This window comes from Microtus oregoni, unplaced genomic scaffold (assembly GCF_018167655.1).
Source record: "Microtus oregoni isolate MIOR12 unplaced genomic scaffold, Mior012 000027F_ref0000203, whole genome shotgun sequence".
Classification (NCBI taxonomy): Eukaryota; Metazoa; Chordata; class Mammalia; order Rodentia; family Cricetidae; genus Microtus; species Microtus oregoni.
The window spans coordinates 13,200,726-13,213,656 of record NW_024543086.1 but is presented as its reverse complement, the minus strand read 5'-3'; the positions used below and the strand labels follow the sequence as shown (position 1 = coordinate 13,213,656).

At 46.3% G+C, this 12,931-nt stretch overlaps 1 protein-coding gene across 1 annotated transcript in view; it reads left to right on the top strand.

Moving 5' to 3' along the window:
- Slit3 (slit guidance ligand 3) overlaps nucleotides 1-12,931 on the top strand; it is a 589,355-nt gene that overhangs the window by 45,521 nt on the left and 530,903 nt on the right. The window contains exons 2-3 of the mRNA XM_041676107.1: nucleotides 4,613-4,684; nucleotides 10,464-10,535. Of these exons, the coding sequence (XP_041532041.1) occupies nucleotides 4,613-4,684; nucleotides 10,464-10,535 (144 nt within the window). The remainder of the gene's footprint in view (nucleotides 1-4,612; nucleotides 4,685-10,463; nucleotides 10,536-12,931) is intronic.

Here is a 12,931-nt window from a genome sequence, read left to right as displayed (position 1 = left end):
CACTTGACATTGACTTCTGCCCTCGCAGGCGCATCTGTGGGCATGTATCCTTGTGCGCGCGCGCGCGCGCGCACACACACACACACACCTGGCCTCTGCATTCAGACAGTCTGGGTTCTAGTGCTGTTTTACTTACTGGCATGTGACCTCATGTTGTAGTTTTCTTCTGGGTGAAAATCTTCTAAAGAGCAGAGGACGAGACCAAGTCTCCTTGTGTGAAAAGTGAGACAGTAAACAATGGCTCATAGATTCAAGAGGTACACAGAGCGTTAGCAAAGGGCTCGGCGCATAGGGTAGGCTTGGCAGAGAGATGCTCTTAAGGAGGTTCACCAACAGACATTCATCTGTTGATGGAAACAATAATACCTATTGTTCAGACGTGTTATGAAGACAAGATGTAAACCAAAAAGGATAGAAAGTTAAAGACATTGAACCTGACAGGACAGACTGCTGTGACAAACAGCCCCTGGATTTGGGTGGCTTTGAAGCTATTTCTGGAATATGTCTGAATCTGATAGGTACAGATCAGGAGGCAAGGAAGGCATCTCTGTCCCATGCAGTCACTCAGGGACATGGGCTCTGACCATGTGCCACCTTGCGAGTCCTTCATTATTTTCTGAATCCAGCCCAAGATACAGGTCAAGGAAGGGTGTGAAGCATTGGGTAGGGAATTTCATGGCTCTGCCCTGAAGGCAGCCTGTATTATTTTAGCCCATTGTGCAGTGCTATGAACTCAGTCACATGGTCACACTCAAGGAAATCTTGGAAATGCAGTCTGTTGTGTTCACAAAGGTGCTTTGATGGACAGCTTACTAGCCTGCAAGTGTTCAGTGAATGGAGTAAAGTCAGGCCGCAGTGATTCCCGTGCTTCCGTTAACTCCACCTGAATGGATGGACACTCTCGCTTAAGCAGTGTTTATTGCACCAAAGATAAGCACGGGGCCACTTCTCGCCTCATCTCCAGAAGACATAAATGCCTTCTTTCCTTGAGCCATCCTTGACTCTGATGACAGGACTGAGGGTCTCAAAGCAGCAGCCATGGAGAATCACCTTTGCCATGGAGAGCCATGGGAATCCATTTTACTCATAGTGGTGAATTAAATATTCAGTAGGTGTCTTTTTCTCCCTCTTTGTTCCACATCTTCAGTGTTATGAAACAGATTACCCCAAAGTAATCACTTTGGTCAATGACTTAAGACATGGGAACGGGGTACCTGGTTTGTTTTGGTGAACTAAAATTTCTCTGCGTTATGTAGGTAGGTAGAGGAGTGTACTTCAACTAGTTAAAGTAATCCCAAATTTAGTGATGGGTAAGCCCTATGAGTATAGCATCTTTATTTAACCTTCAAAAACAAAAAGCTCTTGAGGTCGTGTGTGTCATTTTGATCCTTAGTCAAGGGCCACTCGGGAGGTTGGCTGGGCAAGGAATTCAGCTGCGGGACTCTATGTGAGGACCCTCACAGTATATCCCACCCCAGCATGTCCTCAGCACCTCTGTGGCACACTGCATCCCTTCTCGTAATGAATATTAATTGAAAATATCAGTGCAGAAGCTGGCAGCAGGAGCTGCCGCAGTGCCACGCTCTGTCCTGGTAATGAAACCCTCAACTGCTTTGTCATTTTCCCAGTTCCCAAGGTCCCCACACATCCATCCAGACTCTGGGGGGAGCAGAGAAGAGTGCTCACCATGCTAGAGACGTTACTGGATCCCAGCTATCTCTCCACTGCTGGGCGATCCTGGCGTCAGTGTGTGCCTGGGGCCCTTTCCTCACTGACACCCTGCATAAGTAGTGGAAGTGAAATGGGGTGGTCCTCTATCACAAACTAAAAAACAGTTTGGATGGCTGGCCTAGGAGGGGGAAACTGAGGAAAGAGAAGTGGAGTCTAGGTGAGGTTGCCCAAGGCCATGTAATTTCTCGTATCACTGTAATTTCTCATATCAGCAAAGTTATCCCTCCTCAGACTCGATTGCTCCTCACACAAAGTGCAGAAATTGGAAACCGCTCTCCTTCTTGTCTAATGCAACAGTGACCTGTGACCTAATGTGACCTGTGGGTCACAACCCCTTGAGGGTCATGTATCAGATATCCTGCATAGCAGATACTTATAATGTATAACAATAACAAACATACAGTTAGGAAATAGCAGAATCATTTTGTGGTTGGGGGAGGGGGTCACTACAACGTGAGGTCCTGTATTAAAAAGCTGAGAACCACTGCTCTAATGCAAGCCTATAACTCACAGGTCTTCATGGAGACCTGTTGTCGGACAGGTGACTCTCGCTAATCCAGGGAGACTATCCTGATGCCTTGGCTGACAGCAGACACGTAATAGCACTGCTCCCATAAGATTTACCGCTGTGTGATATCATAGCTGGTAAATCTCTGTGTGTGTGTGTGTGTGTGTGCTCTAATGTTTGTACCATGGAAGCAGGCAGCTGCAACTGGAGACTATTTGCCTGCCCACTCAGTTCCTGAATAATCACTCTGAGGCTTAATATTAATTACAAACTGTTTGGCATATTAGCTCAGGCTTATTATTAACTAGCTCTTGCAACTTAAATCAGCCCATTTCTATTATTCTACATTTTACCACAAGGCTGGTGGCTTGTTACCTCACATCTTGCTTCCCCGGGTGGCTGCTGGCGTCTCCCCAACTCTGCCTTCTTTCTCTCGGTATCTTTGTTTGGATTTCCCACCTGGCTGTATTTTGCCTGACTATTGACTAAATCAGCTTCTTTATGAATCAATGGTAATGAAAACGTATTTACAGCATACAGAAGGGCACCCCACGTCAGGCAACACACATTCTTTTCAAAGCAGATTCTGTAATTGAGTGACTTGCGGCACTGTATAAACTCAATTTCAGACACCCTTGTAGAAATGCCACAGGCTCAAACCCTGAAAGCTTTTCTTCTCATAGGAGGGCACAATATGAATGGATTCAGTCTTCAGCTTCAAGTGTTAAGAACTGTAATATTTTTTATTTCTCCTTCCTGTAGTAGTAGTAAGTTCTTTGGACTCATTTGGGGGCTCACCACCTAGATCCCACACGAATCACACACGAAGCCTTACTCTTATTTAGAAACATCAGGCCTAAGCTTGGCTGTTTCTTGCCCGCTTTTCTTAATTTATATTATCCCCTCTGCCTTTTGCCTCTGGGCTTCTTTTCTCTTACTTTTATAAACCTCCCCTTTACTCCGGAGATTACTGTGTAGCTGGATGGCTGGCCCCCCATGTCCTCCTCCTTCTCGGGCTACTCCTCTGAACCCCTGCTCCCAAATTTCTCCTTCTCTATATCCTTGCTGCCTGCCAGTCCTGCCTATCCTTGCTCCTGCCTCGCTATTGGCCGTCAGATCTTTATTAGACCATCAGGTGTTCTAGACAGGCAAACTATCACAGCAAAACAAAAGCAACACAAACAAAAGTAAATTAAAATTAAAATGTTCCCGATGCCCCCCTCCCTTTTTCATCTAGGGCTCATAGGTGACTTCAGGAAATACAGAATGTTTATCCAGTTGTTCACAGGTTTGTTCTTAACTTCAGCTCCCCTTTAACCTTGGCTTCCTACCACCCACGATGCCTCCCTCACCTTTACCCCAGGAACTGTCAGGCCGAGCTTTCAGCTCCCCCATGACAAATGCCCCTAAGCTTCCAAGTTGCATCCAGGCAGCTGCCTTTGCCTACTCTGTAGAATTAGCTTTTACTACCTGCTACGCACAGGCTCGATGGTGTTGACACCTGTTAGAAACTAAACTCAGGGCATTTGCTAACTAGTTAGAAACTAGACAAGTTTTGTTTGGCCTACTAGACAAGGTTGTGTTTTCTATTTATACCTATCTAGCTATGGACCAAAGCCAGTGGACCATTCTTTTCGATTTCAAGGAATAGATGTAAAATGGTTGTTTTCATCTTCTTGGTCTGGAACACTGTCCTTTAGTGGAGGCAAGATGTATTCTGGGAACTCTGAGCTGATTTAAACCAAAATGAAAATAAAGTGGAATAGATCGACTCACAAAAGGCTAAAATACGGAAGTATCTGGCTTCAGGCATAAGCAGATCCAAACACTCACAAAACACCATGAAGGGTGTCTCTTTTCGTCATCTGGGTCTGGAACACTGCCCTTTAGTGATACAAGATGGCTTCTGGGAACTTTGACCTGCTTTGCTACCCCAGTGGAGAGAAAGTTATTCTTTGAATCATGCATGCATTCTTGAGACAATGAAAGGGATTGAAGGTACTTAAAAGCCTGGCCTGGGTCAACTCTTCCTCCCTGGAACCCCTGGAATTTACAGGAGGCCTCAGTTCTACTTGCATAAATTAATCTGAAAATTGGGGGGCCTGGGGACACTGAGAGATACGTTTGTTACTTGAAGAAAGGACCCCAGAAGACAGGCAGTTAAGTGTAACTGGGTTCCACTAGCTACATAATGAATGGCTTATTCCATACAATTTCCTTCAGGTTAGTTGGGCATGCTCAAGGGATAACATTAATCATTGGAATTGCCTACCCCCTGACAGGCAGCGTTCCCCCAGTCTAAGCCAAGTCTGCATTGAATAGAGTGTAAGTGTAACCTGTAAAGATCTGACCTGAGTTTTTGTTCCATTGCAGTGACCTGGACAGAAATAACATCACCAGAATCACCAAGATGGACTTCGCTGGACTGAAGAATCTCCGAGTCTTGTAAGTAGCAAATGGTGTGCCAGCGAGTTTTCATTTTCAGCTCTTCAGCTTGTGAAAACGGTGCGCTGCCCTGACATCACATTCCCCAGCTCTGGGCCGCGGGAATTCATGCTTCTGCTCCAGAAAGCCCTTCATTACTGTACCAAGTGTTCACAGATATCAGATTGTATGGCTGGATGCTGCTGGCTGGGCGAGATCGATAGAAGAAGCACCGGGTTCCAGTGACAGGAAAAACAGAAGGCAATAAATGAATTAAGTCAACATGCCCTGCTTCCTGGATGACAGCAATGTCAGGTTGACTAACCATGCCTTCCCTTCCAGAGAGATTATAATTTCTTCCCCAGCTTGTGCATTAAAAGAGCAATTGGGACAGATGTTATTTATCTTCCTGCTTAATGGAGAGGAGGGGAGGAGAGATGGAGAGGGCCAGGCAAGGGCAGAATCCTGGCTGGCCATTCACAGCTGTGCAGACAGGTTGCAGAATCTGAGGTAGGCATTGATAGAATAGGGAGACAAGGAACAGCAGGTTTCCTTTCTGAACATTGTAGTGTTTTACCTAGCCCTTGGTTTGGGTTTCATAAGGAGATGACGATGTACTATTCACTGAAAAGCTTGACACTCAGAGAAACAAGAGCGCAGCGATTGGGTTCTCTTTCTTTCCTTCCTTCCTTATTGCTGATGTGGAAGTGTGGCTCCTGCCCAGGAGTGCAGCCTGGGAAGTTTGGTCCCAGCTTTGATGTTATTTGTGTCATGGAATCATGCCTGGCTCATCTTTATTGGCAGTTGCGGCTAACTCATTGCTACCAGATTCCACCTCTCTCAACACACATATTTTTTAAAGATTTATTTCATTTTGTATACATGAAGGCTTTGCTTGCCTGCATGTATGTCCACCATATGTGTGCCTGGTGTCCTCAAAGGTCAGAAGAGGGCATCAGATCCTCTGGAACTTGAGTTACAGATGGTTGTGAGCTTCCCTATTGGGGCTGGGAATTGAACCCGTGTCTTCTACAAGAGAAACAAGTACTCCGAACTACTGAGTCGCCTCTCCAGCCCCTCAGTCCCCTGTTTCCACTCACAGCTCTGCACAACAGAATGATTTTGTCCTTGCAACAGGAAGCACCAGATTCTCATTTGATTTGGGATTCATTGCTCATGCAACTTTGGGGAAATCCTGTACCCCCTTGGATCTCAGTTTTCCCTTCAGCAACATAGTGAGTGAATGCTTCAAAGTCCTCTCAATTCTTGTTATACACGGAGCGCTTCAGGGCTTTGCCTTTTTCCCAAGCAGCGTTTGATTACTGCCTGTCACTTGTGAAGCAGAACTTCGGTAATGTGGACCTCTTGTTTGAGAAGCATTAGTAATATTGCTTAGGCTGATGGTGACCAGCATTTTCTTGGTTACTTACCGTGGACACGGTGCCTAGTCATAGCACAGAACATATGAGGTTGGCGTTATTATGGCCCCCTCTTTGCAGGAGAGGGAACAGCAGAAATCTCAGCTCCACATCGTGAGCGACAGAGCAGTTGGAACTAGAATGCATGCAGTACTTCTGTGCTCACAAAGGAGGAGGAAGGAGAGGGAAGGAAGTGCAGCTCCAGTGCATGGGGTCTTGAGGAGGGAGAAGGGAAGGGCATGCAGCTCTGGTGTGCAGAGTGTCGCCTGAGTGGTACTGGGGACCAGTGCACAGGGATGCGGGAATCTGATGCAGGGCCTCCAGCTACCAGATGTTCCCCCCATGGACCTCTTTTCTCGCCATCCTCAGAGTGAAGACCTACCTTGAACTAAGCCTGTCCTGTGCTCTGAGCACCTGTGTGTATGTCAACTGAGTAACTGCTCTGATAAGGTCTACGCCCATCAGTAGGGAGGTTGGCAGAGGTACAGGGGGATCCCATGGTTCAGTTTTAGGGTACTTTGTATTAAAAAGCAAGGCAGGAGACTGCTGCTTCTAGGTCATTTGCTGGCTTAAAAGGCAGAACTGTGTTTAGGCATTTTTTCTTTTTGTCTTTTTTGCCCCATTTCTTCCACTTGTTTCTGTAAGAGATGTTTTTTCATACAAGTCAAAATTCACCTAATGTTTCATTTTCTAACCAAGTCAAAAATAACCCTTTGATTTTCTTACTGCTGCATCAGAGAGACTAATAAAAATTCCAATTTCCATATCTGCTCTCTGCAAATAGAAAGTTTAAAATAATCACAAAAGGTGACATTAATGTCTTCCGCAGAGTCTACAACCCTCCTTTGACTACAGTTTATCTTTTGAGTTAATTGGCGCATTCTTCTATTTTGATAAGCAATACCAAAATGCCTTTTACTCCTTTTTTTTTATCGACTGTTAATAGATCTGTTTCATTATCTCCCTTATCAGCTCACAGACAGTTCCTTTCAAGTGGCCCTTTAATTCAGTCAAAGAAATCCGCTAGGTGGAATAGCGGAGAAGGCTTCTAACACCAATAAAATATCCAAACATTTTAATCGTATTTCCCTCCATCCATTCTTCTCAGCTGAGTAACCTAGAGAACTCTTTTGTTTTTTTTTTTTTTTATTTTATTTTGAAAAGCTTTCATGACATGCTGGCATAGTCTCCATGTCTGTTTCTTATTTACAGTTTATGGTGAAGCAATAAAAGCCTCGATTGTCGTGAATAATTCGAACTTGCCCCCCATTTCCATGCAGAATGCCTTCTGTCTGCTGATATGGTGCAGGTGAATGGGTAAACAGAGAAGGGAGGCTGGCGAACTTCCGTCCCATCCCAGAGCGATTTTCCCCTAAATGAAGCAGAGATGTAGGCGTTGCCTGCAACCATCATCTCTCCCACAGGTTGGGAGCAGGGAAAAGTCTCTTCTGTTGGTATCAATTATACCCTTTTTCTGAGTAATCCATTTAAGGGCTTGCTGTGTTCACAATGTGGGAGCCAGCTTTATCCCAAATGGGGTTAATAAAAGAGTTTTAAACTCCGCCCCGGCCGTCATCACAGGAGGGCCATTTCCGATTCTAATCTAGCGAAGAGAAAAGGAAAAAGGAAAAAAGTGCCAAAGAGCTGAAATGAACACACTCTGTGTCCCCCTAACTCAGAACAGACACCGGCCTTGGACAGCTCTCGTGTGAACCGAAAACCTAGCCTGACCATGATCCCACGTCCTCTCGTGTCTGGCTGGTAAACTAGGACCTGGATCAACAGCTTTCTTACGTGCCCCTGGCTTGCAGTGTTACTTGCCGTCTCCCTGCAGGTTTCATGGCTCACATATCCACTGTCAGATGCTATTATTTGTCGAGTGGTATTTCCTCAGCCTTTCAATGCCAGGCACGAGGCTGGACTTGAATGGGTTTAGGAAGTCAGTCTGAAAAGGACCCTGGATACCTTTCCAGCAGGGACCAAAGGATACTGCAAGGGGCAGGTGAGGAGAGCTAACGTTGACAGAAGTGTGGGTGGGATGAGGTGGTCCAGTTCCTCAGGCTAGTGAGAACAGAGCCACAGCTGCTTCGAGGCATTGAGGAGCAATGGGAGCAACTTGATCTTCCAGTCCAACAAAAGCAGCTGTGTCTTAGGTAGAGGGACTCAGTCACCCTGGAGTGGTTTGATCGAAGGGCAAATTTCTTGACCCCGCTGTCTTTCCACGGTTCCCAGCTCCTTCTAGTAAAACCCAGTGGCTGAAGCCAACAGTAAGTAGAGGCCAAGACGTTCTTTGGAAAAGTCATTGCAAGCCAGCTTCCCAGGGCCTGAGCAGGGTAGAGCAGGGGGAGAAAGCTCACACGCAGATATGGCCCATCTCTGTTGTGTCAGCGTAATGACTGAGCGAAGCCCCTCCATACATCCGGGGGTTGACACTCAGCTACTCTCGAGTTAGTCCTTGTTCTAATTGAAGAAGAATGACAGTGAGTGCTGGTTGATTGATTGATTATAAAAGTCTGGCTGATCAACCCCCTAGTCACTAGCATCGAACTGACACCCTGTATAGTAAATGTGCTAATAAAAGTCTGTTAGCTTCCCGGGGCCTCCTTGCCATATGGCAGAATGGAGATGAGGAGGGAAGGAGAGGGGAGGGGAGGAACATTTATTAAAAATTACAGTTTATTGCTTCAAATGCTGGGCTTCGTGATTTATTTAATCCATTTTTATTCTTCTAAGTGCTTCTGCGGTGTCCTATTTTCTGTATTTTACAAATGATGAAACCGAGTCTTAAGGATGATGGGTAGTGTGTTCATTACAACACCACCATCTAGTAAGAAGGAAGGCAGAGATCCTAAACTATACTGGGGGCTCTCCTTAGCTGTGTGATTTCCCTTTGGGCAAGTCTCTTAGCTACCCCGTTCTTACCTGTTAAGGGAATGGCCTGGATGGAAGTGGCCTGTCAGGGACAGAAGTCACATAAATGGGAAGACTTGAGAGGTTGAGGATTCCGATGAACAGGCTGACCCCCCCCCCCCCCCGGCCCGTTAATATTTGCACACAAATGTGTTGCGTATTTGAGCCTAACGACTTACCATTGCATTCCCTGCTAGAAATCTCACATCATTGACTCTTCTTCTCCTTTATGGAAAAGTCAGTGTGTGTTGGCCCCACAGTTGTGGTTTTCATTCTAGACTGACAGGTAGGCCACGGTGCTGGGTTGGGAGTATGAGGAAGTAAGATTCTCTTCTTTAATCTTTGGGAAGAGAGGATTTCCTCAGTGAAGCAGGTTGACCCTTAAGCCTAAAACATGCCAGAGGTTAGGCTATCCTCAGGGGTGAGGTCATTGTAGAAGGTCTGTTATGGAATGAAGATAAACCCTTCCCAGGCCATGCTTCTATCCCAAGAGGTAAAGTCATTGTAGAAGGTCTGTTATGGAATAAGAATAGACCCTCCCTAGGCCATGCTTCTGCCATTCCAGAGGAAACTGGGGCTCTCCTTAATTTCCTCCTCCTCTCAAGAAACAGCCTTCAATCGCAGCTGCACGTCCCCCAAATCCCACGCAGCCACCCAATGCAGTCCCTGTCATTTCTTGGCCCATTTCCCACCCAGAATCCATGCATCATCTTTGTGTCCCCTACCTGTTCAACTAATCCTAATTTAAACTCTCCCTCGCCCCCTTGGTAGACTGCGGAAACAAATGTCTCTTTGTATGATCAACTCTTAGGGCGAACCCCGTGCGTGGATCAAGCTCACTTAGGCAGAGTGACTAGGACTTTTAATCACCTGCTGGGAGAACTTAGAGGCAGAGCACAGCCTGTAGCCAGGCATAGGGATGACTTCTGTGAGGTCGCTATCTTTAGGGGATTGGGATGAACCTGGCCCTGCTTGAGGGCCTTTCTGGGTCCTGGCTAGCTGTCTTCCGCACAGTGCTGTTTCTCTGTGACTCTGTCCTTTCTGTGAAGTTGAGCAGGGAAGGAAGGCCCTTTTCAATGAAGTATTTTTGAATCCTTGGAGGAGGGAGCTCCGAGGGAAGAGGTGTTGGATGTACGTGGTTTCTCCAAGGAGCAGCTTTACCTCTTCCATTTCTGTGCAACATTCTGCAGTTCTCTGGAGGGGGTGGGGGTGGGGGGGACACATTTGCTGGGAATGTTCTTAAAATAGAGACATGGAAGCCAATCTGTCAGGTAGACATGTGCAGGCGGCGAAACTCTGGTTACCGTGACACCACACTGGGATGCAGTGGTTTTTGTCCCAACAGAATGATTACAGTGGGGAGGACCCCGGGGTCCTAGGAGGGCATATGTGATATGGCTGCACAGCCTAAGGCCTCTAATGAGGCCTCTGACTATTTCAGTCCCTGACCCTGGCTGCCTTTCTGATTCCAGGCATCTGGAAGACAATCAGGTGAGCGTCATCGAGAGAGGCGCCTTCCAGGATCTGAAGCAGCTGGAGCGATTGTAAGTAAAAGCACAGCCTTGGATCCTTAAAAAAAAAAAATCAGCAAATGAGTGTTTATTTTGTTTTGTTTTTGTAAATTAGTCTTGTGACCTTGGTTTAAAAACAAGTCTTCAGTGTTCCATGGAATGTTTTCTACTCTATTTAAGGTTGCTTTGAAGCCTGTTACAGAGGCACAGAGATCCATATCAATTGTTCTAGAAAGGATACAGTGGCCTGCATTGCGGGGGGGGGGGGGGGGGGGGGGGGGGGGGGGGGGGCTAGAATTCTTCTTCCTGGGCTAGAGGTAGCCTTTGGTTTTTCTCACATGGGGCTGCTTCCACCCAGACCTCAGCTCCTCCTTTCCCATAGGAGTGAGCTTAATGTCATGGGAAGCCATCGGCAGGTCCTCTACTGCTTAGGCTTCTCCTCCTGGGACTTCTCCTGAAACTCTTGTGGGAGAGGAAGGATGGGCGAGTGGGCGCAGCCTTCCGCGTGCCTGCCTTTCCGAGCGCCAGCCTGTCTCTGGAAACCCACACGTTTCCACGAGAGAACACATTGCCACTGGTTTAAAATAGGCCGCTGTTCTGACTTGATCAGAGGGTGGGCAGCAGAAGAAGTGAGGCTCGGAGTTGGATGGGGCCTCCGTTTATTTTACCCGTGAACGCTTTTGCAGAGAACTCTGGGGTCGTTGTGATGAGGAAGGTTGCTCAGATGGTTAAGTGGGCAGCTTCACCTTTCCTCAGTTAATCATAGCTGACAGCTCAGAACATCTGGAGATTTGCTTTCTGCCCTCTGAGTGGGGATTGTCCCTAAGAGCACTTAGTCATGCTGGTGGGCGGCTCTCATCGATGCCTCCCGCTGCAGCCCCATTGCCCTGACATTTCAGCTTCGTTCTGTACTGGGGGCTGGGACTGCAACAGTTCACGGCTCTGCCAGCTTACCTGGAAAAAAAAAAAAAACAACAAAAAAAACCCCCAAAAAACTATGGCTCTGCTTTTCCGTCCTGTTGCCAAAGCTCGCTTTTAGAGCCTTGCTTGGGTGAAATGGATTGCCCGACCCAACTTTCTTTCTTGTGTAATGTGTCATCCTTTCTCCAAGGCATTATATCCAGGGCCACATAATATCAGGGAAGGTCCTTGTCTCGTGGGGATTAATATATCCCAGAAAAACGCTTTTCTTCCCACTGTTGTGTGGACTGTCTTATCTGTTGTTTTCTTCTGGATCAAACTCCAGCATGGATTTTGCTATCACTAGTTTGAAAATACGACATTTATTTCTAGTAAGAGAAAAAAGTTATTTAAAAACTTAACGTTATCTTTGTTTATGGTTTGATTTTCAAGTTTCCTAAAAGTTAAGTTCTCCCTTTTTGAACCAAAAAAAAAAAAAAACCTATAAAAGTATTTGTTAAACCTTGTTCCTCTTTGTGAAATAACCAACATTTACATAGAAAAATAAACATATGGTCCGGTGTGAAAAAGCCTCCTCTTGCTTAGTTTTGTGATTAGACGGGTAAATAAATTCTTAATTTGCTAATTTCATGGTTGTTGGGAGGGAATTAACGAGGGCTTTGGAGACACCGGGAACTCTGTGTGTGTTTCACATGCGATCCGTTCTTTTATTCTACTCCCCCTGCCAAATTACAACAAGCAACAATGAGGTGTCCTTACCCTCATTTTGCAGATGAAGAAACAAAAGCCCAGTGAGAGTAAGCCAAGGAATTGTCAGGGCTGGGGAGGAGTCCAAGCCACATCTGTCTGACATCAAAGACCGCGTCCTTTCATATCCCTGTGTTGCAGACACTAGATGAAGTGTGAGCTTTAGCTGTGGCCCTGCAAACAGCCTCTCAAGTACCCATTCAACTCCAGGAAGGCTCAGGGAAATATTCTGGCAAAGGTCTCTTTGCTTCGGAGTGGTGAGCAAGGCCAAAATACCATGCGTGCCTGGGGACCGGAAGGGATTACAATTGCTGAGCAAACCTGGCTCTTTGTCTGTTTTGGTATATGAGGTGGGTAATGCTAGCTGCAATGCTACATAAACCCTCAAATCTCAGTGACTTAGCACACTGGAAATTTACTTCTAATTCCTGCAAACTCAGTATGGACATTCCTGTTAGGGCCCCTCTCTCTTTCTAAAGTACGCTCAAGGACAGGAATCTTTCATGCCTTGATTCTGCCATCTTTAAATCTTGGTTTGCAGTGTACAAATATATCAAGTCAGAGAGTAGGGAAGATGGCATGGAGCACTGGGCACCAGAAGTTTCCATGTGAGCATGGGAAGAAGTATGCCATATCTATTCTTATGTCCTGTGAACTAACCATGTAGCTGTAGTTAAACTGCAGGGAATACTGACAGAAGTGACCGAGTTCTGTGACAGGAGGCAGGGGCAAGGTTGGTGGGTAGTAGCCAGCCTGACTTC